Source organism: Aulonocara stuartgranti (genome assembly GCF_965226115.1).
Source record: "Aulonocara stuartgranti genome assembly, chromosome: 2".
NCBI lineage: Eukaryota > Metazoa > Chordata > Actinopteri > Cichliformes > Cichlidae > Aulonocara > Aulonocara stuartgranti.
In genome coordinates, this window is record NC_138940.1 from 28,656,886 (window position 1) to 28,681,523 (window position 24,638).

The 24,638-nt window shown below is 39.6% G+C and overlaps 2 protein-coding genes across 3 annotated transcripts; one reads left to right on the forward strand and one right to left on the reverse strand.

Moving 5' to 3' along the window:
- Window positions 1-745: 745 nt before the first annotated feature.
- ccnjl (cyclin J-like) lies at window positions 746-18,127 on the forward strand. Of its 2 annotated transcripts, none has more exons than XM_082508541.1 (6): window positions 746-1,025; window positions 1,666-1,752; window positions 5,184-5,394; window positions 14,135-14,434; window positions 14,526-14,685; window positions 14,777-18,127. In XM_082508541.1, exons 2-6 carry the CDS (start codon window positions 1,684-1,686, stop codon window positions 15,288-15,290), a joined length of 1,254 nt encoding a protein of 417 aa, XP_082364667.1. In that variant the 5' UTR covers window positions 746-1,025; window positions 1,666-1,683; the 3' UTR covers window positions 15,291-18,127. The 2 variants fall into 2 exon arrangements, with proteins under 2 accessions (XP_082364667.1, XP_082364668.1); XM_082508542.1 differs by having other exon boundaries at window positions 1,669-1,752.
- Window positions 18,128-20,578: 2,451 nt separating this feature from the next.
- On the reverse strand, window positions 20,579-22,779 carry LOC309691426 (gastrotropin-like). The gene is made up of 4 exons (XM_082509068.1): window positions 22,617-22,779; window positions 22,347-22,507; window positions 22,150-22,239; window positions 20,579-22,021 (listed from the first exon to the last, which is right to left on the reverse strand). The coding sequence occupies exons 1-4, from the start codon at window positions 22,681-22,683 to the stop codon at window positions 21,962-21,964; spliced, it is 378 nt and encodes a 125-aa protein (XP_082365194.1). The 5' UTR covers window positions 22,684-22,779; the 3' UTR covers window positions 20,579-21,961.
- Between the last annotated feature and the right edge of the window lie 1,859 nt (window positions 22,780-24,638).

A 24,638-nucleotide genomic window follows, 5' to 3' on the forward strand; every position in this document is an offset into this window, starting at 1 on the left:
ATCATTTAGCTCAAAGCATTCAACCAATGTTTTTAAGAAGCACACACAAGCTCTTTATATCTTGCAGTTTAAGATAATTGTTAGCATAAATCTTGTGCCAGATAAACAGTTTATAAAGGCTGTTGAAGCCTGTGTATTGTTGTGTTTTTTGGTACTGATACAGGGGAACAGCTTAGAGTCAGGGATACAGTGCTGTGACAATTATTTGCAAATTTCTCTATTTCTTATTGTTTTATATTTGTCATATTTACATGTTTCAGATCATTAAGAAAGAAAGAAAGAAAGAAAGAAAGAAAGAAAGAAAGAAAGAAAGAAAGAAAGAAAGAAAGAAAGAAAGAAAGAAAGAAAGAAAGAAAGAAAGGGGTCAGATACTTCTTCACTGGACTGAACAGTTAGCTCTCACACTTGATAGCATTAAAATAGACAACTTCAATAACAGCACTTCCAAAATCACTGGAATTCTTGCTCAAAGGGAATACTGTCTGGGATTTCTGTCTTAAAAGATAGGTAAATGTTTAATATAATATAATATAATATAATATAATATAATATAATATAATATAATATAATATAATATAATATAATATGCATTCGTTAACATTTTGTATATTAAATAAATGAAATGAGATCATTTGCTGAACTGTAGCCGTTTGTAGTTCTAGCGGTGACCTTTAAAGACTACAATTCCCAGGCTGGGGGAGGAACCTCACGTCTAGCGCACGAGCTCTGTAGACCAACAGTAGCAGCTGGCTGAGCCGAAGAGGCTACTTTGTTAACAGCGAAGCCACCGGAGAGAAAACGGCTCAGTGGTTTCTCTCGGAAAAGTGTGAACAGTTTGGGGGAAACGGGGAACCCGAAGGCCTGTCGGTGGGATTTAACGGTGGCACCTACTCTGTTTTGTGTTATTAACTTTGTTTTTTCGCCGACAAAAAGAGGTCTTACTCAAAGTTGAGCCGTAGCGGAGTTCTGTCGTTCAGGATGTCGGACTGAGACAAAGGGGTCTGGGGGGCATTCCCGACGGAGCGGTGAGTGAAACAGGCGATAACTACCAAGACTAAAAAAAGAAAGAAAAAGTTTTCTTTGTTGCTGATTGCCGGAAAAATAATCTGAGTTTGTGATGAGCTCAGTATTTCTGAGCCTGGTGGGCACAGTTAACTTAAAGCCCGTCTGTTTGGCCGCAGTCTCGTGGTGTAGAATCGCTTTCAGTCATAACTGAAATGTAGGACTGGTTGGTGATTTGCCTTCGCGATGAACAACCACGTTAAAAAAATGAGATTTTATGGAAGGCTGCTTTGATGAGACTGACCTACAGCATGGTCGAAGGGGGCATTTAACCGAGCCATTAGGTTTCCGAACACAGAAAATGGCCTATGCGGGGAAATAGACCTGTGCAGCGAGATAAAGGTGTTTAAAAACTTTATCAAAAACGCATTCCTCGAAAGGGTATTTATTTATTTATTTTTTACTGTCAACGAGAACAAAACAGCTAGCTTACTAATCCTACATTTTAAATTAAAGAGAACAGTTGTAGAAAGACTTAAATTCAGCTTTGCTTTCTTTCCTCTCATGTGGTAAAAATAGTCTCAACTTTCAGTGTGGTGGCTATACTGGCTTGGCCTTGCTTCTTTCTTCAAGTACCTGAACTTTGTCTGATTTTGCTTTCAGCAGGTAAAACTAGGAAAGATGGAGAGGGAGCTGGAATGGTGGAAGGATCAGTTAGCTGCAGATATCCATCAGTCCCTCCGCATTAAGGTGAGTTTGTCTGAACTAAGCTCTGTTTTAACAGGAAGTTTTATTTTGCCGACCTTCTTCTGACTGCTTGCGCTTAGGATAACTTAAATTCACCTTTAAAAACAGTAACCCCCCACCTCTCCTCACAGCACTAGGCTTTTGCAGCTGACATTTTCAAACAGTGAGGCCAAAATCAACAGTGTCTGTGAATTAAAAAAAACAAACAAACAAAAAACTTGCTACACACTGCAGTGCAGTGCTTATCTTTATCACCAGCTCAGAGGAAATCTAGAAAAACGCCAGCAAACATTGACAGTTTTACTTCTGCCTAATCAAATCCGTGAATTAAAGTGATTAACAGTGAGTCAACAAACACTGATGTTAAACTCTCAACTGCAGCTTTGCCAAAATTTGTTACTCAAATGGATTATAAGTGTTTAGTTTTAGTTTTTTAATTGCACCCTTTGCCTTGTTCTAAAGACCAAGTGATTACTATTGATTTTCAGAAGAAAATGTTAAAAGTAATTTTTCTTTTTTTGAGCAGTTGTGGCACGCATTTGAATCAGACCCTGAGCTGTATTGATATTCCACGACAAGATGTAATGTTGCGAGGAAAATATAATTACCCGGTCCTGCTGTCTATTTAAACATAGTCTAAATTAGATTACATGGAGGATTTAAGGCTCATTAATTGAGAACATCTTAATTAACCTCAGAGCGTGATCATATTTCTTCCCCATGTGTCACTTTAATGGAGACATCTGTCACTTTGCTGGCATTTTCATCTTCATAGTGATGGAGCTCAGGTTTAGAAGATCAGGTATCTTAAATGTGCCACAAATCGCAAGAATGTGTGTAGAATGAGGAGTGTAGCGTATCGGGTGGTTGTGAGCTGCATGTAATGAGTCACACGCTTACATAGCATTTGAATCAGTTTACGCATGCTGGACAGTGTCTGACTCAGAGTGAGCTGTCAATTACACTGAAAGTCTTTATGCAGAGCTGGAAACAAAACAACACGCCCACTCTTTTCTCATCTGTGACAATGAGAGACATGCTGTCCGTCTCAAGTGTTTCTAGTCAAATCTAAAGCAACTGTTTTCACCACAGTATGATATGCAGCACTAAATGATCTAGTTACAATACAGGAATACCTGGTGGATGCTGTGCAAACCTGCCTGTGTTGTACTGCAGTGAGTTAGACAGTTTCAAAGCAGGTTTTTCTCAGTTTCTAAATTATTTTGATCAGGCAACTGATTTGTAGACAGTTGTAGTGTTTTTTTTTTTTTGTTTTTTTTTATACATTTTTTTTCTTGCCATGGACTTGAATCTTTTACCCAAATTCACAGGAGTCTTGGTCATCCACACAAGATCGCAGATACCACTAGATGTCTTCATGTAGAAACGCACTACAGTTGTTTCAAAGAAAATTGGGAATTTCTTTACAATCATTCCTTTACCTAGGCCATATTGGGAATAAAAGATATATAGGAAAGCCAATAGATCATAGAAAATCACATTGGGTTTTAAGTAGTAAAAGTAGATAAGAATCAAGTTAAGTAATAATAGTACAATAAAGAGGATTAAACCAGATAATGCAAATTGAAGCATGGGTACACTGTTATCCCCCGATTACATGTAATAAATGACCATAAGACTTTCATTTGAATTTGAACAGACCTCAAGATTTCAGATTTTGTTCTCAAGACTAAACTGTTTTTATGCTGAAATGACTGTTTAACTTATGGATCATTAACCATGCCAGATGAAAAAAGAATGCTGCTTTTAGATGACTTGAAAGCTGACATTTCTCTAAACAGAACAACTCATTTAAAATCTAGAGTAAATCTTTTTTCCCCCAAAAAAAATAAAATAATTGTCAGTTGCTTGGTTGTTTTATGTCTTCAGAAATAGTAAATTTCCATAAACCTGTAATGGAAAAGATTGGTGAGTCAGTGTCAGAACCGTGCGTAAAAAGGCCCTCACGCGGTCTTCACATTTCCTGCATGGCGCCTTTACCCCCACAGTCTCATCCAGCCTTAATGATGTGTGCTGCAGCGATAATGCCCTGATGTGGGAGATAGCGGTGGTGTGTAGCATGTGGCAAATTATCAGACATGCAAATCAGTAGGCAGCTGTGGAATCCTTAATTATGGTGCGGATCCCCCACAAAGGCTCCTCTGCACTCCTCGCAGACCCCCCCAGAGCCCTCCCTTCTTTTCACATCCACCCCCATTCTCCTGCTGCCCTTGTACCCCGAGACAGACAGATGGAGCAGAGTTTGGGGAGGACTGGCTGATATGATAGGTCATGGCACCGGGGGTTGGTGTTGCTATGTTGATTTGGTAGGGGGTACTGCTTATTTTTGAATTCCACTGAAGTGCCAGTCTGAAGACTTTTTTTTTAAAGTTTTGCATTCACAGCAAATAATTTTTGTGCAGCGTGTCGGCTATAATAGTACACATTTCCATCAGTGCATTTCAGAGAAACGGTTGATACTAGTATTGGCTGATCTGCCAGGTTTTTTAGCTGCTGCCCTCCAATTTGTGATTTATTTTAATGGAAGAATGATAAACAAGAATGGAAGGCAGTGGTTTGTGGATATATAACAACTGATTACTAGTCAGATTGGACGATTTGATCCAACCTAAGCTATGGGATATTCTTGAACAGCAGTCCCGACATAATGTGGATATTTTTCCTTTATTTTAAGGACTCCTTGCTGGCGCTAAAGAGATTAATCTGGCAATCCTTGATCTCTTATCAAATCCCAAAGCCCTTGTTTTTATGCATCCAAAAAAACATAAAAACATATTCGAGTATTAGTATCATGAATTCAGGGGGAATAGCTGTTCTGTGTACATGCAGTTCCAAATGTCTCCTATTTCTTACTCCGAGGCAGGTTTTGAAACTAGAAACTTGGTCTCTCTCCAGTTTTCTGTAGCTGATTGGGAAGATACTCAATGCTGATTCAATGCAAATGCCCCCAAGTGTCTTCATTCCACTTTGAAACACATGCAGCTAATTGAACATGAATAGGAGATGGGCTAGGGGTGAAACCTAATCCTATCTACCACTCAACCTCCACTGGAGGCCCTCCCCTTCCCTCCCCATACCACATACACAACTCATCACACACAAACCCTCACCCCTTTGTTCAGAGACCCCTGCAATGACCCAGATTAGCTCCAGTTTTCTGCTCCAATGGTGAATTAAATGAAACGGATCCAGGGTTGAATCATAATCAAAAGTTTTTGGTATAAAAATAATTTCCTTTCTTAATATGAGTATCATACCCACCACTCTCCTGACAGTAGTGAATCTAGTCAGCATGGCTCACCATTATTATGCATATTCTTTTCGACCCGCATGCTTTTTCATCACTGCTTCCTGCCCACCCTGTTCCTCTTACACCCCGTCATTAACATCCCTGTTATCTTTTCTCTCTTCAGGAGCTGAAGTTGCCGGCCTACCGGGCCCATTCTCCCCAGATTGGCATGCGACGGTACTTTGCAGACTTGTTGGCCATCCTGAGTAATCGCTACCAGCTATGTCCTACAGCACGTCACTTGGCAGTCTACCTGCTGGACTTGTTCATGGACCACTATGACGTGGCTGTCAGGCAGCTCTACATCATTGCTCTGTCCTGTCTGCTGCTAGCTAGTAAGTTCAGAATCAGCTTTTTATTTTCTCAAAACTTGCCCCATGCTTTTTCTATATTCCAGGCATTTAAAAAATATTTTCCTTGATAAAATCCTTACATGTAATCTCAAAATAATCCCATCATGCTTTTAAATGGATTAGAGGTCATTTCACACCTCTTGATAGCTGAACGTGTTATCACACAGGTAATAAATGGGCTGCTGTTCGTGTTGGAGAACAAGGTTTCTCTATCTTTCACAAGTTAGCCCCACTCTTCAAGTTGATTGGAATTAGTTTATTTATGAAGCCATGGCTGTTTGGATCTGTGTTTTTTGATACTCTGTGTTTTAGAGCAGTAAATGTAAAAAAAAAAAACGCTTGGTCGTGGTGCTTTTTCGCTTGTGTCTTCTAACATAAAAAGGACCATATGAACATATTAAGAAGCATGATGGTGATTTTCTTTCTTAAAACTCTTTTTTTTTGTAGATGAAAGTTTTAATTGATGTTCTAAATGGTTTTCTTAAGCTTTAATCTGATAGGAACCTTTACTCAGGTTAAGGTTTATGTTTTCATCTTAAAAAGTGTTATATGTCATCTTGTAACTACACAATGGTTGCACTGTGAGTCTGTTGTGCTAAAAGAAATGCTTTGACTGTGGTTTGTGCACAGATGGCACAAGGTGAAACACTTCCTGCAACTAAGCTATTTTGAGTTACACTCTAGAGATGCTTTTTCCCCTTCCAGCTCCACCTTCTAACTGAACCGTATTGACAGTTTACTGTTCAATGTGTTGGTTTAAGATAAAACCAGGTTTCCAATGTGACAGCATGATGGTTCCATTGTTTTTGAGAAACCGTTGGGATTATGATCATGCCTGCAGAACTTTATCTCTGTCTTTGATGCTAGTTGTAATATGATCTGAGTGGCTACTTCAGTTTGAGCCTGAGATGAACTAGTGTTGCACTTTCTGAGGTTAAAATGTCCTCTAATTAAAGCTGCAAAACATTTTGTTTAAAAAAACAAAACTCATTTAATTGATTGCAAATTCCAGCTTACCCAACATCCCAATACAAATCTAATTTACTACCATTAGTTGTTCACTCTCTAATGGCAATTTTCTGCTGTGATCAGCAGAGAAAATATGGAGATATTGTGTGCTTTCTTATTGTCAGCAAACACTTACAAAGACCAAATCCAGCTGTGATTTGAGCCTGCTAATAGAGGGATGTTTTCCATCACAGAATTCCTTTGTTCTTCCAAACTTATTAAAAATGCATCAGTGTGCACAGATGTGAATGCTTTGGTTGTAGTTGCATCGATTTTCAAGTTGTCTTTGTTTCTGCAAAAGTGAGTGAAGTAGTGGTTTAGTTTGATTAGTAACAATTTGCTTTTCTGCTCTGAAGTCAAAAAATGTTTCTTTTTGTTTTGTGTAAAGCAGGTGTGTTAATCAACATCCCCCCCTCCCCCCTAGTGCAGATTCAGGGTGTAGGTTGTGTGGTAGTTATTAGTGTCTGTATGCCTGTCTGGTGATTAACAGACTGTGAGGATTTCTGTACGTTAATGTAGCCCTTGGCATCATGGGTAATTAGACTAATGATGCTGTCAGAGTAAGAGTCTGGAACGGGGCCCGTTCACTTGGGAGGGCTCAGTTTGTGTGTGTGTGTGTGTGTGTGTGTGTGTGTGTATGGAGTCGCATACATGCCGCTTTTGCAATCAGAAGTCTCTGTGGTGTGATAAATTTGAATATAAGACTTGAAAGAGTTTTTTTTTTTTTTTAAATCAATCTCCTGAGAATCCAAGAATAGCTTTGTGAGTTTGTTAATTTAGTGATATAATTATTATCAACTCAACCTGGAAAGAGGTTATCCTTCTAATCACTAATAATTAATCAATTTAAAAAAAAATCTTTTGATTGTGGCTTTCAGATACTAAGGCTTTCTCTTGCTCTCCTCTCTGTTCTCACTCCTCCAGGACTTGAGGGAGTCTCTGTCATGATTGATGAGGGCTTGAAAGTGCATTTCAATCAAAGTTGTCTCGGGTTTTCATCTGTGCCTTGGAATCTGGCCTAGTTATTGAACAACCTCCCCAGGTCTCACTGACTGGCTTTGACAGGCACATACATTGTCTTTCTTTAAACTCTCCTGGCTTTCAAACTCTGTTAATTAATCAGTACCTCTTTCATACTTCTCAGCAGTCACTGCCTAATCCTGTTTCTCCATTATATCTGTGTTTTTTGTGGGAACTTGTGAGTGCTTGTGTTTGCGCAAGGATGAGCTCCTCTTCATTTGTGGTAGTAAGGTTATGGTCAGTTTTTTATAAACAGAGTAAGTGGAAATGAGGTTTATTGACTGCTGATTTTTATTTTGAGAAGAAAGCCAATATATTCCCTCAGAATTAAGTATCTGTTGTGTTGAAGTCCTGCAGTGATACATCAGTCTTGTTGACATTTTTTTTCTGATCAGGACAGGTGAACTCTCCTGAGTGAATCTCAGTTACAAGCTCTCGCTGAAGGTGGTTTTCATATATTTTGTTCCATGAGCCCTACAACTCTTATTGCCTGTTCTTATTGTCCTTATCTTCAACGTTATGCTGCTCTGTTGTTTGTTAATTGCCCCTTGGGGATAAATAAAGTCTTCTGATTCTGATTCTACAAGAAAAGAGCATCCTGTGAAATGGCACAACTAAAGAGACTACAGCGTGCACTTACATAGGCGTCGGAGCCCGGGGGTGGGGAGGAACTGTGTGCCGAGGGGCACCTGCCATATGCTCTCCGAGTCAGGCCTCAAACAAAAGCCAGTCAATGCAAGCAGGCCAGCCAGCCAGCCAGCCAGCCAGACCCTTCCCATAGAGGGGGAGGGGAGCACACTCCAAGGGGTGGAGGTTGTTGTGTGTGCAGGCTGTTGTGTGTGTGCAGGCGTGTGTTTGTGTGTGTGTATGGTAGAGATTTGCCGTAAGCTAATGTCACTAAAAGAGGACATGGTTGCTGTGGCAACCTTGTGATAAACCCACCGAGTCCTTTCTTGTGGTCACCTCATTAAAATCCACATTCATGTCTGATCCATTTCAGAGTTTGCCATTAAAAGGCTGCCACTACTACCACCAACACACAGACATAAAACTGGCTTGTTCTGGTAATGTCCCTTTACCTTCTGCTGCTGCTGGCTCTGTTTCCTCCTCGTTCTCTCACCTTGTCAGGGTCGGGCAGAGAGAGCCAGTCCTGGGACAGGATAGCCAGTAAAAAGCACTCCCACATCCCTGAGGGGGTTGGGAAATGAGTGGAGCGGTACTTCAAAGGCAGGTTGACTGCTGATGTTAAACAGGGTAGAAAGGGAGGGAGAGGTGGTAGCCTGCAAAATGGGACATGTTAGAACTGAACCACTCGGTGGGGTACCCTAAAATGTTGATTAATAGGGGACCCACTTCCCTCTCTGTCCAAATATGTGATTCTGATTGAACGGTTCCACAAGTTTTCTTGAAAATGTTATTAAAAATATCCATAAACAGATGTGGCAGTTCATCTTTTTGTTTGAGATCTTTTTTTATAATTATAACCCCCAACTGCAGGCAAATGTCAATATTTAGTCGAATTTTGTGTTTTGTTGTGCAATGCCTGAAACTCCCCACGAACTACCTGTGTCACCACACATACTGCATGGCATTTCATACAGTCAGTCTCTGAATCCCCCCCACACAATCTCTCACACACACACACACACACACACACACACACACACACACACACACACACACGCGCAGGACTGAGTCTTCTCAGTTTCTCCCCGCTCACCCAACCATTCAGCATCAGGGGTCAGGGGTCTGCCCAGGTCTACATTGTAAGAGCTGGCAGAACCTGGGGTGTTAACACAGAGGTTCTGTGATGGAGCTGTGACCAATTTTTCCCTGCCAATGAAAGATGAACCGACAAATACATTGTGTTTAAAGAACAGGGGAAATTCCTTCATGGCTGTCAAGTTGAAGAGAGAAAGCAGGGTGAGCTTTATTTATGACAGATTATCAGCATTAATTGATAGCAGTAAGAAATCCTGTTTGGGAAGTCATTCACATGTACCACAGGGCTGTTGGTCGATTTATCTGAAGCTTTGTTGTGTATAAAGTCTTTTTTTTTGTCATTCAGGGCTTCTGGTTTAATGTGTCCTTTTTCAAATATATATTTAGATTTTCACCAAGAAATCTGGAAAGATGCTTTAATAGTTTTAGATGTGGTGGAGAACTACCAGGTGAAGAAAGTTTGAAGGCTGATCAAAAACTGGTAGAGTTGCACATTGTCAGCAAAATGGAGTGAAACAGAAAATGAGTCCTGTGTATGTGAGAGTACAACTATCAGGTTTTCTAACAGCCCCTATCACTCTAAACTGCTTTCCATCTCCACCCCCAACTCCCATTTTTCAAATGACACACCTGGGAGGAAGCCTTGCATCCTGGTCTTACCTCTTCCTAACCTTAACCTGTGACACACATCATTAAGTCTGAATATTTTTAACAACTTGCTCCACATTTTCTCATCATTATTATCACCAGTGTGTTCTGTGAGAAATAATAGGTGTCTTGTAGTTGCTCTGTATGGAGAAGTACATGGTTTAGATGAAAAAGAAAGCTTTTAAATAAAACCCTTGGAGTGTCACTCTATACTCCTTACTGACTTGAGATACAATCATGTAGCCGTCTGCATTCCAGGTGAGCTGAACTCACAGGAGAGGAATGCATCATCTCTTTCATACTGGCAACAGTGAAACGGCACACTGTTATCCCAATAAAATAGCAGTGAGTAGATATGATACAATTTACAAAGCCAAACACTGTGATTAGTACTTGTATGATTGTATGTATCATTAGTACTGGTTTGTGTACACTTGTGGATTTAACAGTGTAGTGCTATATACGGTTTTGCACATTTGATTTTGTTTTTAATTTTTTAAAACAGACGGAAATGACTCTATAATGCTATTTAGCTCTGGATATTTATTATTTAACAACAATTTTATATAACAACAGTTTAGGTAAGTAATCAACGATTTAAATAGTATTTTAAGAAAAATGTCTCAAATTAGTCTAAAGTAATTTTCTTACGGTAGTTCATCTTGTCCATTGGCTCCTGGAAAGCAGTGTTAGATTTTAGGTGCCGTTGTAGGAGGAACAAAAACTATGATCCTAGAAATCTTAGAAATGGTATTCTGATGTCACAGAGTTTCTGCTGGAAACATGAAGTTTGTTTAATGTCCGATCCACCACCGCTCCACCTGTTAATCTCAAAAATAGTTCCTGGCCGCACTGTATGTGTGAAAATGACTTAAGCCTTCTGTTAGAGGAAATTATATACGTTTTCATTTTTGATTGCTGTTTGGATAAAAATGTGAAATTTGGGAACAACATCTTTCAATTTTGAGGAACCCATTGGCTATTTTTCAATATTTAACTTAATTAAAGCTAGTTAATCAGAAAAAGCTATGAATAGATGGCTGGATAATGTATAGTTACATTTTTAGTGCTCTTTTAGATAACATTTCCAAATGGTAACTGGTCTGATTTATTGTACTTCAGAATTAATAGAACCAGGAGCTACTTGTACTCTTAGTTGTAGGCTTTCTGATTTCATCTTTCTGTCATGGTGCAGGCTTTCTGTCATTCAGAACAAGATTCCTCAGACCCACCCATGTCTGTGATGGAGAGAGAGCTATGTTACACTGTATTTGCCACACATGAAAAAGACTTGCTGCTGCAAGTGTGTGTCAAATCTAGTGAAGTATAATTAAACTTTTTTGTTCAAGAGGAGGACTCTGTCATCGCCACTAAGCACAGTATCACAGTATGTGTTTAGCTTAGACAGTCGAACCCTTCCTCACACAGCCTCTTGAAACATGCTCTCGTGTACTGGGAATGGCAGCAATGCATCATACAAGAATGTCTTAATCTTATTGCAAATCAGAAACCGAGTTGGTGAGAGACACTCTTATTATGTATATGTTATGGCTGTTAAGGGTTATTCTCTAGTGAGCTGAGGCACGCAGAGAAGCATGAAATGTGCTAATCTTGATCATGCCTATCTGTTACTGTGATTGCATGTAGTTCAGACTTGTTTAATATGAAGTGTAAATGACGAGGATGGCCTTTCAGACACTAAGTTGCTATATTCAGATGCTGTCAGACTGCAGGAGAGGAGTGGGTGGGTGAATAAAGTGAATTTATTCACCATCCTGTGTTTTTTTTGATGATGTGTTCACTTATTGAAATGACACACTGTAATCTCCATGATATTAACTTAAACCTGTTTCTGGTTTAAACTCTTGTTATGGTTTGGCAGGTTTGACTGAAGATTATTTTTGGACACTCATTGTTGTAAACCAAAGGAATAAGCACAGAACACAATAAGGAGCTTGACTTGTGTGTCTTAGGATCAAAGAGACTGGGGTTATGTGGGGATAGGGGGGCAGTGATGCCTTTTTATGGCAGTGTCTGTGTGGACATAGCAGTCTAGGAGCAGACGGGGACCTGATCCAAAGGATATGAGGGTGAGAGAATGGGACAAGTGTGGACTGAGCCATGGACTGAATCTGAGTGGTTGTAAAACAGCGCTGTTTCTTTGTGCTTCCTGTTCTGCCTGATAGACACGATTACTGCTTCTCTACTAATTACTGTCTCACCCCCACATCCCTGCATGTTGGCCTGCCAGTCCCATTCCCTCTCTCTTCCTTCCCCTGCTTAATGGTGGTTTGCAGCATAGGTGATAAAATTTATACTTGTAGGAAGACACTCAAGACGCTCTACTAGACGTGGGCTCAAATATGAAAATGAGGTCTGTTGAAGACAATGACAGTATCAGGTAATTGTTGCTGTTTGCTTATAACTGTAGCTGGGAAAGGTTAGTAAAGCTCCTGTTTTCAGTGTTTCATTGGCCTTGTCTTAGATTAGAAGATTTACTCCTGCAGAGAGTTTTCGTTGAGTTTTCGGATTAATGCATATTTTCGCCAAGCTGAAGTGTAACATTTTAATCCTACCAGCGTGATATAATGGGGTAACATTTTGTCTCCAGGCAGGAAAAATATGTATTTTTGATTATTGAAATGTCTGCAAATAAATTTTTATTCTCAATGTTATATTATGTAAATTCTATCCTTATAAAGAAAGCAAGAGAGAGCAAATCGGACATTTAGACATAAATATGCTTTAATAAACGTGGCAAGTCTGGTGGTCCTCAAAATTAAAAAATTAATTCATTAATCAGATTAATATTGGCTTATTGTTAAGCTATTGGGTTAACTGTATTTTTTTGCAAATGATCCCTGGCAACACGATCACATGCAGTCCTGTTGCCAGGGCCAAAGAAATATTAAATCTAGTTTAGAAACCTTTTCTCTGTTTCTTTGTCTGTAATACAGTACTGATTTATTTATGTGTTTATGTATGTATTTATTTATTGAATGCTTCTCTTAGGTGCTTCTCAATTAGACTAAACTGTATTAACTTGATCTGTTCCTATTTATCAGGTCTAAGCAGTATGAAAACATTTGTTGCAGAGTATTATGTTGTAATCATTGACAATATTTTTGGTGTAATTTATCTGCTAGGATCCACTTTTGTATGTCCACAGGAGGACTTATACTTGTTTAAAAACTGCTTATAGCTACATTATGTTTCATCCCGTAACCCATTTGTTTAAATTTAAAGTGTCTTATTGCACAGCTAAATGTCCAAGGCTTCTTCCCAATAATTAGAAGCAGTATTAAAAAAAAATTGAGCTCTGATTTTGAGAGCCAGCAACTTCCATTGAAAGTTAGTAGTAAAAGCTGCATGCAGTTTGTTGCAGGCTTTAAAGGGAGTCTGTATCAGTGTAACCCGACCCCTCCTCGCCCTCATTCTTAATGTTTGAGAAGAGGCCTGTTGGACCCTTGGATTAAAGGCATAAACACCCCACTTCATTGGTCACATGGACCCCAGAGGCCTCAGGGCTGTTGCTATGGAAAGCAGGAAGTCTTAGGACAGGGAGGGGGGCTCACCAAAAATGACGATTCTCTAATGTCTGCGAGTGAGACAAAGGGACAAAAGTACTGAGGATTGAGCTGACCGTGTTTTTCATAGAAAGTCCTTTTATGGTCCACTGTAAGCCTCCCTGGGCTTATTAGTATAATCACTTTGCTCTATGGCCAGATGTTCGGGAGTAGCCAACTTAATTGCAAATTCTTAGTAGGTAATAAACTGCTTTAGAGCTAACCGTAAACCTGCTGCACATGATGGTAATCTTGTTAAAAAGAGGGAAAACAATTAATAAACATTCTTTAAACACCCTTTAACAGATGCAACTCATTCTGGTTCACATTTTCCATTCTTACTTACTTTTCTTCAGTACATGAGATGATGTTAGTTATGAATTGCATTTTTTGTCACCACAAGAGGTGCAGCTAATGACCGTTTAAATGAGTTGGTTCATATTTTATAAATCCATTAAAGCCTACAAATTTTTTTATATATTTTTAAAGATGTTAAAGACTTTTTTGTTCAAAATCTTTACCCATAACACAAAAACCATAGCTAAAAGTCTTCTGCATTAGTGTAATGCTTTATATTTTTGAGAACTTGCAAGCTAAGTGCAATACAGAGGTTGCCTCCTTGAATACATATGTAAACTGTTACATAAGTTAAATAAATATTGGATGTTTCTATTTTTTTTTTGTCTTTATGGCTCTAAAGTCTGAAGGTGTAACTAAAGTTTTATAGCCACCCTCGCTACATCTTTGTTTCTTTGCAGGCAAATTTGAGGAGAAGGAGGACCGGGTCCCCAAACTGGAGCAGCTGAACTCTCTGGGGTTCATGTGCAGCCTAAACATAGTTCTCAACAAGAAGGATCTGATCAAAATGGAGCTCCTGCTGCTCGAGACCTTTGGCTGGAATCTGTGTATGCCCACACCCGCCCACTTTATTGACTACTACCTCCATGCCTCAGTGCAGGAGGGCGACCTCTACAATGGCTGGCCACTGTCCTCCCTCTCCAAGACCAAGGCTTTCATGGAGAAATACACACACTACTTCCTGGAGGTTTCATTGCAGGGTGAGTTTAAAAGACGGTAGTGAACTGTACTTTACTTAATGTGTCACACAGGTGTTGAACATAGAGTGATGATCTTTTTTCTCTTTTACAGACCATGCCTTTCTGAGTTTCAGGCCATCCCAGGTTGCTGCTGCGTGTGTGGCAGCATCTCGTATTTGCCTTCAGATTTCTCCAAGTTGGACAACTGCTTTGCATTTACTAACAGGGTACACATGGGACCACCTCACCCAGTGCATTGAGCTGATGTTGCTGTAAGGGACGCACAAACCCACACATTTCTTGATTTATTTCATTTTTGCAGTAGGTGTGATAACAACTGAAATATGTGCCTTTCCCTTTTAGTGCTCATGACAACGATGTGAAGGAGGCCAATAAAGCCAAATCCACACCTCCTCACCGGCCCTCCTCTCTGCAGTCCCAGCCGCAGACCTCTCACCTCTCTCCAGTGTCAGCCATCCAGAGACCAGCCTCCTCCACCTCCTCCACACCACAGCTGCTCTTTCAGCCAGATAGCTTTCCACACATTTCTCAGCATTCCCCATCCCTGTCCCAGCTGCAGGCACTAGCTGAGTCCCAGGCTTTGGGGTCTGTGGTAAACATGTCTCAGGACTTTCTTCAGAGTCACAGGATGGGTCTTCTAGCTGGGGCTGCCTCCATCACTCCTGCGGGGGTGTTCCCCTCCTACCCAAGCCTAACCTCAGGTCTCCAACCGGGGACTCGTGGGCTGCCGCTCCAGGGCCCCATTTCTGTGCAGATGGCCCTTGCTGGAGAGCCGCGACATTGTCTGAGCATGGCTTACAGTGGGAGCTACCTAGGGGCTCATCACACGTTCACAGCCGGCTGCTTTGACAGGTGACGCCAGGAGACGGAGAGGGAACGCAAACCCCCACGGGAGTCCGCTGATAGAGACCTCCAAATCCCCAAACACCCACTTACAGACCTCCTCTCTCTCTCCGTCGCCACCGCAACAGCTTCAGCTTGCCCAGCTCCCTCGTCCCTCTCACAGAGACGCCTCAGACGCAAACAGAGGTCCAAAAGCAAGAAAGATCCAGTGGAAGTCATCACACTGACATGACAAATGCTCCTCTGCCTCATGAAATACTGAGGCGCTGTGAAATTCTTATCCCTATATTCCGAGCTGACTTTATAAATCTGTGTTATTTTGAGACTGTCATCACTGTGAATGAGATGAAAGCAGCCGTGTGATCCAACACCCACCTCATTCAGTGCCTGTTCTCAGTTGTGATAGCTGAGCCAATTTTAGAAGTGCACAGAAGACAAAGTATGTGATAAGCATATCTTGCTGCTTGACGTTTTATTTTTTGTTTTTTTTTAATTACTAATCCCAAAAATTGAACATGTTATAGAGAAAATTTGGCTGATATTGTTTTTTGTTTTTTAAGCCACCATTTCAGAGAGATGAAAGAAATGGAGGCTTGTTGCTGACGTGGCAGAGCACAAAGAGACTGTATGTCAGTGGAAATTTTACTTGTGTCTCCTGCACGTCATTGAACATTGATCTAATGAGCTGAAGGGCTTCTCTGAGAATTCCTCACAACATAAGACCTCAGAGGGGACGAAGAAGTCATTGTTCTGTGCGCAGCAGGTGAAGTCCGCAGCTCGATCAGGCGTGCGCTATTTTTATCCCCGCCTCCCTCGTCATCTTTTTTCTCTCTCACCTCCAAAGTCGAGCCTTGTGGCTGAGCCCTCACGCATGCAGGTGAACGTGTGGCTCTGTTAAAGCTGCAGGCTTTGTCATGCTAAAGTTTTAATTTCTCCAGCACCACTCAAAGAATTAAAAGACAAACTGATGTGACTGGACCAGCATGGTGAAGGAGACACAACGCTGGTGTGTGTTGTACATATGAATTGCTGCTGCCTTCTGAACTGTTGGTTCTGTGTCTGTGTTAATGACTGAAATGTTTACATGAACCACTAAGTATCAGGGACTTTAACAAGATTATACTTGAATATGATGCCATTGAAACATGTCATAGCTTTTATTTATGACTTTTTTTTTTAAATATTCATTTTTGATATTATGTAGTTTTTTGCCAGCTTAGAAATCCACCGTTGGTCAGTTAGTTTTTTTTTTTTTTTTTTTTTGTAACTGTTCATAGAAACAGGCTCAGGTTTTAAGGCTGAAGCTAGCAGCCTTTCCTTCATTATTCTGTGCTTATGCTTTAAAGTGGATGCTAATTCAGCATCTGCGGGGGCTGTTATACTCTCCTTATTCATCACTGGACCATACTGTGTACAACTCAGTAACTGAATGCATGAAATAGTCTGCTACATAGCTCAATAAGCCCGCGGTCGCTTGTTTGACACACCAGTATCTGCAGCCTGTTGTTTCTAATTGTTCCACATTTCTTCCGTCTTCCCAGTGCCGGCTGGTATCATAGTGATACTGTAACTTTGCCGACTCCAATTTTCGGGATCTTTTTTTTTTTTTACTATATTTTGACTGAATTAGGGCTGCAAATCATCAATTTGGGTTTTAGGTTGAGTAACTGTGTGATATTTCTGAAATCGCTTAAAAACATTAATGATATTAATTGTATTCATACTTTTTTTAAAACTCTACTTAAATATAGAAAATCTGCAGTTATATATCGCAAAGAAAAGCAGGCTGGAGTCAGGAAACATTTAAAGTACACATCAGTGAATCTGTTCATTGTTCCAGCTCTTGACTGAACTGATAGTGTCTTCTCAGCTTTGTAGAAAACTGATGTCTTTCTGGAAGAAGTGTAAACTCAGATATGCTACTTGGAATTTCTTGAACCTTGAATTGCCTATCGTTTAAATGTCCCGACTTTTCACTTCATTCTGGTGTTAGTTGTGCACGTTGGGCAGCCTCCTCATGTCCGTGCCTTGTCCTGAGCAGTTGTCAGGCTCACAGACATGTACAGATATTTGTTAGACAACACTACATGAAGCTTCCTGAAACAGCATTACCCAGATTAATATAATCCTGCATCCACCAAAAGGACTTGTTGATGTGTTTCAGTGATATAAACCATGATACTATGCCTTTATGTTTTCTAACTCTGTGTACAGTTTTGTTGTATTTTATGCATTCCATTTGTCTTCATTATATTTTAGTTCAGTCTTTTTCTGATTCTTTCATTGAATGCTGTTGGTGTGAATTAGTTTTTTGTTTTGTTTTTTAGCTAATTTTTATCTTTCTCATAATTCAAGAGCAACTTCTCATTGAGGTGTCAAAGGTGCAATACGTTGTTTTTGTTTGTTTGTTTAAAGTGACCACAGCCATCACTGTCTCATGTTTACCACTGGTTCATCTTTTATAACTTATATAAGTTTTAAAAATTTTTTTATAATTGTGACTTGACTTGCTGTAAGTTGGATCTCCCCTAGAGGGGGGCAGCGGGTTCTGAACACAATGAATATGTTGCATATTGCAGCATCAGGCTTGGAAGTGATAGATCTTACCGAATGCATTCGTCTTTTAGCCAGTTTAATCATGCTTTTTTTGCTTTTCTTTTTTTCCATAAGAAATGCTGATGCCAGTCACACCAAACAACCCTCGTCTAATGTGATAGTAAAAATGACACCACAAACATCCAACTTGTATTTTTATATTCTTTTGTAGCCTTGGTTTATGTGACACTGAATGATAAAATGATCTGTTTTTATCATAAAGTGCCATGAAAAAAATAAACACAAAAGACTGAAGTGAGTGTGTGAAAGGTGTGTTTCTTCTCAAGTGCCTGCAGCTTTTCGGGTGCACACGGTTCCCACTGTTACTTTGTCTTAGAGAGAAGACAATGTAACAACTCCTGCAGGTTTTACACACAGCCCTCCAGCTGTGACCACATACTGTCACTGCAGCTCACCATTCATTAAACCTGCCCTGCGTTAAGCTAAAGCCAGTGGAGCAGTTTAAATACATTTATTTAAGTGCTGTTACTTGTGTTCTAATCATTTCTTCTGCTTTAAAATAATAAAAATACTTGGCAGCTGTGTTTAGATCTTTTTGAGGCTAAATGCAGAACTAAAAGTACCAGACGGTAATTCTTGTCTGATTATGCATGAATGCAGACTAGCATGTGCATACTCTTCCAGCACTTTGCAGTTAAGTTCAAATCTATAGCAAATAATTTAATCAGTCAGTCCCACACTGTAACCACTGGTGGGGTAGTAAAGGAGCATCACTAATCAGCGTGCTGATGAACAAGTTAAGCCTCTCTTCTACTCCTGCCGTCCACCTCCGCAGCTCCATCAGTGCTTTCTATGCTGCGTGGCATTTTGACATATAGAAACCTATTCAGTGATGGGGCTCTCTCTGACAAACAAGACATTATCCTGTTGTATAATACTTGCAAACCGACCACCCTCCTCATGTCGCACACACAATAGTGAACTCTTAGAGACCGCTGAGCCTTAGCTTTGTTCCCTGCAGCACAGTGGCATATTTATCTTACTGTGGAACTGAGAAAATCTGGAACGTTGTTGTCTAATCATGTTTGCTTGCAAATATTTAAAAAATTTCAGTTACAGAATCCTAAAGAACCAACAAACAAATAAACATGATACCACTGTGAGGAATTTTCCAGATCTTCAGTCTTCAGGGCTCGTCTGTAGAGGTGTGGATGAGGGGAGGGGGAGGGTGGTGCTCCAGGCGTCAGTTTGTTAATGGATCATTTTCCTGTAGGCTTTTGTATGCAGAGCTACAGAAGAAAGCTCCCGGCTTCCTTTGAGTGTGTCCTCAGGAGAAAAGGGGTTGGGTGAGGAGGGGGATGCAGAGAAAGCTGCTCACCTCATGTCACAATGCAACATTTAATCAGTGTTATTGAAGGGCTTCTACTGTAATTACATCTAACACATGGCTAGAAATGTTTTGTTTATAAAGGTTAATTTGGGTGCTACTTATTTAATACAATGGATATTTTTGTCTTGGTACAGCAGGGGAGTGCTAGATATAGTTTAAAATATCCAGTGCTTACTTTAGTGGGTTCATTGTCTGATTAATACAGTAAGGATCCATTGGACAGTTTTATATAATGTCATGTAAATTTGTAATAACTGTGTATATAAGTTGACTTGACAGTAAACAGCATGGTCGATCATGTATCGTGTATTTCCCCCTGTATCATTATTTTATTTCATTTTATTTTATCCAACCTCACTTAAAAACACTGATTCAGAAGCACAGGTGTTCTGTCAAATACACCTCCCACCCCCTCTCCACATAAGTACACATGACAAGAAAAAACCCCACATGTTTGATGTCATGCTCAATAAAAAAGCCCAGCTACATGATAGGAACCTTATGATATGACATCATATGCGGGATTTTAACCACACACTAGCTTAAAACTTGACAGATTATAGATGGTGATTACAGAGGTTCTGTTTTTTCTCTTTCATGATGAAATGTACCACTGATATAGAAGTGCATTAGAAGTATATATGCATAAATACGTCTTGTACATTTGCCACTGTCCAAGTGAGCACAGCCCAGTCTTATAAGACTGATAAGTTTTTTTCAACTATATTTACTTTCCTTTGTGTGTTTTTTTTATTTTCTTTTGCATTATTAAGGCAAATAATTCCCATAGTGTTTCGAAACAGACTGAAATTTTTTTTCTCTTGCAAAGATTGAAATCTTTTTTACTCTACGCCGAGAAATTGATTTAAAAGCCAAACTCTTGTTTTTATGAAGAAATAGGGCACCTCCTAGTGGTGAGATTAGAGAAACGCACCTGTAGCCTGGAGTGTCGAGCACAAAAGTCATATTAAAACCAACAGCCACAAAACCACATGCTGAGGGTGAATCGGACGGACTAGACGTGCAATAACCGAACAATCGGGATTTTTCTCACTACTAAACTGTGCTGTTTCAGTCTTTCCTCTCCCTAGAGGTTTTAGAATTGGACTCGGTCCTTTATCTATGACTAAAAAAAACATTTATTTTGGAAAACATAATGTACAAGGTCTATAATTTCAAGGCAGAACTGGAAGAGGAGATGTAGCATCAGTTACCTCTCATCATCCCACTAAAACCTAATGGGATGGGGAGAAGCACAGATGTAAATACTTAATGTCCCACGTCAATGGTTAATTAATAGTTTTGATGAATCAAAACACCACAAACTACAAAAAAGATTAAAGATCCACCTGAAGCAATCTTTACTAGCAGGTTTATTTTGCACAGATGTGTATGGGGTTGTATTTATGAAATCTGTCCCTCCTCGGGTTTTCATGTATCAAATGTGCACAGAAATATATTTTCCCATTTGTTAAACTGGCATTGAATTTGCTTTGAATTTGTTTTTCTGCTTAACTGACTTTATTACAGTTTCGAGAACAAGATAAAAGGATAAAATAAAGTAAAGAAAGTAAAAGAGAAGTTGACTTTGAGTTCAAGAATCATTTCGACACAAAAAAGAAGTGATGAAAATGACAGGAAACTTTGCACTTTAAAAACTGATGCTGCAGAAGTTCTTCCGCGGTTTATCTTGTTCATCAGCGCATCAGCTCTGTGGTATCACCGTCAAGTTTCAGGGAAAATATGAAGATAATAAAAGACACAGGAAGTTATTAAAATTATTGTACCGCTTGTTTATGCCTTTAAGGTGTACTGTGGCTTTCCTGACGATTCATATCATAAGCTAAACGAAGTGCTTTATGTGTTAATGCATAAAAAAAGATAACATGTTTTGAAAGGAAGGGAAACTGAAAAAGCATCAGATGCACAGACTGTGGTGTAATATGAGCAAAAGACTCATTTCCTCTCTCTGTCAGCAGATGTGGTTTTACTTCTGTTCTTTGAGACCAGCTGTGGAAGATTGCACTGCGTAAGCGAGTTTCATTCACTGGTAAAGAAAGATGAGAATGGTGATCTTTCACAGGACGCTCTGTAATTACGGAACAAGGTCTCGCAAGTTTGAACAGAGTAAGAGACCAAATAACAACACCTTAAGGTCGCTGTGTGCTTGCAGCGTTAGAATCAAAGGGTAAAGTGTGACTTTAATAGTCGTAATAATAAAGGCCTTTATGTCAGTGTGAGTTCAGCCCGTGCTGTTCTTCACATCACAAGAAGACAGAGGACAGAGCAGTCAAAAAGACTGACTAAAAACTGATCAAGTATTCTGTTAGTTATTCAAATCATAGTTTAATAATCATGAAAAACAATCATTCAGTCTAAACCATGTAAGAGATCACCCTCTGCTTATGATTTCACATGAATGAGACATACAAGTAAAAAAAAAGGCTGTAAAACAACACATAAAGAAAGTGGATGGAAAATATGTTGACTTTCAAAATCAGAGCACAGTGGCAGATCATTAGCACTTTGAAGGTAAAACGGGAGATGTTCATTGGATCAAAAATGAACACTGTTTAAAAATACAGTACATAATGTTGTTTGGCCATTTCTGCTGTGTTGGGCCTAAGTTTCAGACCCGTGAGGCCCAGCGACGCTCTTCCTCGGCCCATTTAACAGGCACTGTCATGCTTCACCTTCTGCAGCCTCTTTTCCATCCAAGCGTGTTGAGTCTCGCGGTGTTAGATCCTCTTGTTGATTCTTTTGAAGGTTACACCCTTCTCTCCTGGAGTTACGCAAGTCTGCATACGCAAAAAAGGAAAAAAAAGAGGATTAAAGATAATCTGGTATTAAAAGAGCAAATGGATTTATCTAAGGGATTATTAATCTCATTCAAAAAGTGCAGTGAATAAGTGGCTTCTTCTCCTACCATTACTAGCTTGTCATCAACGATCTCTGCTGTGAAGAGGTACTGAGGGAACTGACATGAAATCTTGTTGCCTTCCATAGTTACAGGCGCCTTAAGAAAAATATCGTGGAGCTTTGGTTACATGATGGTTTCATTAAAAGTTGTGAACACTGTCAGCTGCAAATCCTAAGTTTCCTCTGTGCATTTTAGTTCCTCACCTTGAATTTGGATCCTGTCATCGTCGTCAGCTCACATTCTTGACCAACAATAAATGTATTGGACCAGGTCCAGTTCGGGATGGTTTGTGTCCAGGTGAAGTTATTCCCGTCTTGCACCACTTCAGTCACCGCCTTGTGGTCTGTCTTGGCATTTTGAAGACCTGTGAACAAGCGGGTTATATCCCAGAGCAAGAAGTCCAACAAAGTGTAAACAAATGATGCCTGACATTAGTTCATTTGTGGCTTAAAAAAAAAGAAGTATCCTCATACCAACTACTTCCAGAAAATCCTCATAATTCTCTTGACTCTCAAGCTCATATTTCCCACTGAACCCCATGATGCCAAAAGAGCAGAAATAAAAAAAGGGAAGAAGTTCTTGAGTCAAGAAAGGAGTGGCCTGCTCCCGATGAACCACCTTTCTGTTCCTTTCCACTTACACGTTTCTAACAATGTGTCATCCCCCACACGTGGTATTTTTCCTAAGACTAGTGTCACAAGCTGCAAAGTATGTCCACGCTCCTGCCTGTATCAGGTTTTTCCAGCCCTTCGCTGATGTAAAAAAAGGACATCTGCATGTTTGAACATGTGGTGTAGTAAAATAGAAGATAAACACAGTATGTCCTAATGCCAGCATCATGTCAAAGGAGGTCGTTCAGGTGAGGTTAAGCAGTTTACACCAGAAAAGAACTTCCTTCAAATGAAAGTAGAAGCTACTGTTTTGTGGATTTATTGAGAAATAATGGAAAAAACTGTGTGTCATTCCCCCTTGCTCTCTTCCTGCTTTCCTGTCTGATCTCTATTGCTGTGCTGTGAAAAAAAGCTGTTTGGTGGCTAAAAACCAGCAAAAAAGTGAAATCCAATTCCACAGAACAAGTAATATATATATTTTTATATCACCGTTAAGTATAAAAGGAAGATGCCAGAATATTCACACCTGAGACTGAATATGTGACATTTTTCTGAAAAAGATTTATTAAAATGAATAAAAAGAAACATGCAAGACGTTTGCACATTTCTGTTGGTGCTTGCAGTCAGGAAGGTATTTAATCTTGAAAGGAGGTGAAAATAAGGTGAAAACAAGGCTGCTGAATAAGATGTTAAAGCCCTCTCACCTGAATGTGTTAAATCTTGGACCTTTGCGAGAGCAATGGCTTCATTTCAGCTGGTAATAAAGAGTGAAACGCAGTGCTAATTTAGCTCCTCCTCTGCTACCTGCAACTCTTTGTAAGCTCCACTCACCTTCCACTCTGAAGCAGAATAAACAGCTGGTCTCTCTCGAAGTGCTGAATGTACTGTGTTGTACTAAGTGGTAAAATCCATGTAAATTATTAGCATTTTTTTAAATTACAAAGTAAAATCACTTTGTTATCTTGTTATTTTTAAACAGCTTCTTATGTGGATTGTACAGATTCTTTAAATATAATGTGTTTTATGATGTGTTGGTGATCTATAGACATGCTGGTGGGTGGATATTGTTGATATTATTGAGGCACGCTAATTGCTCAATTTTTTATTTTATCCATCCATCCATCCATCCATCCATCCATCCATCCAGCCAGCCAGCCAGCTTCTTCTCTTATCCAGTTCAGGCCTGCAGAGCGAGGAGCCGGAGCCTATCCCAGTTTTTGGGAAAGGTGCAGGGTATGCCAGGATGCTGTGACGTGACAATACAAACCACCACTTTACCCTTATTACAAATCAAACAGTGTAACTGTGTGTCTTTGTACCTGTAATGAATCACAGACAAAGCCTGCTTTGAATCATTGGTGGAAAGGACCAACGACTGTCAAGGAAAGTTCCAGGAAGTGTGACTTTATGAAATACATAAAGGACAAAATAAAAAGGTGGATTTTGCATCTTTTAGTAGATAAAAATTTAACTGCTGGATCATTTTTGCTGCTAATGTAATAGAGTATGAGAAGCAGATAAATTAACATAATAAATCTTTAAATATGTGTAATGATTACTTGTATGTGTTGAATTTTTTGACAAAAGTGCAGACAATCCCCTGAGTTCTGTGTTAGTTTTTGTTCTTGAGGTTTTTTTTTTTGCACTTTTCTGATCTTCTTCATGTTTCTGTCTCCAGTATTGGATCCTCTCTTTTATATCTTCTAAAAAATCTGATTTATCACACTCTTAATTGGTAGTTGGTGATTAACACTTTAATAACAACTGATCATGAGCTGTGTTTACGTTAACTATCTATATAATGAGGAAAACCTTTTTTTAAAAAAATCTAATAAACACCATCTGCTTCTGCTTCTATCATCAGACTGATGTTAACACCTCGGA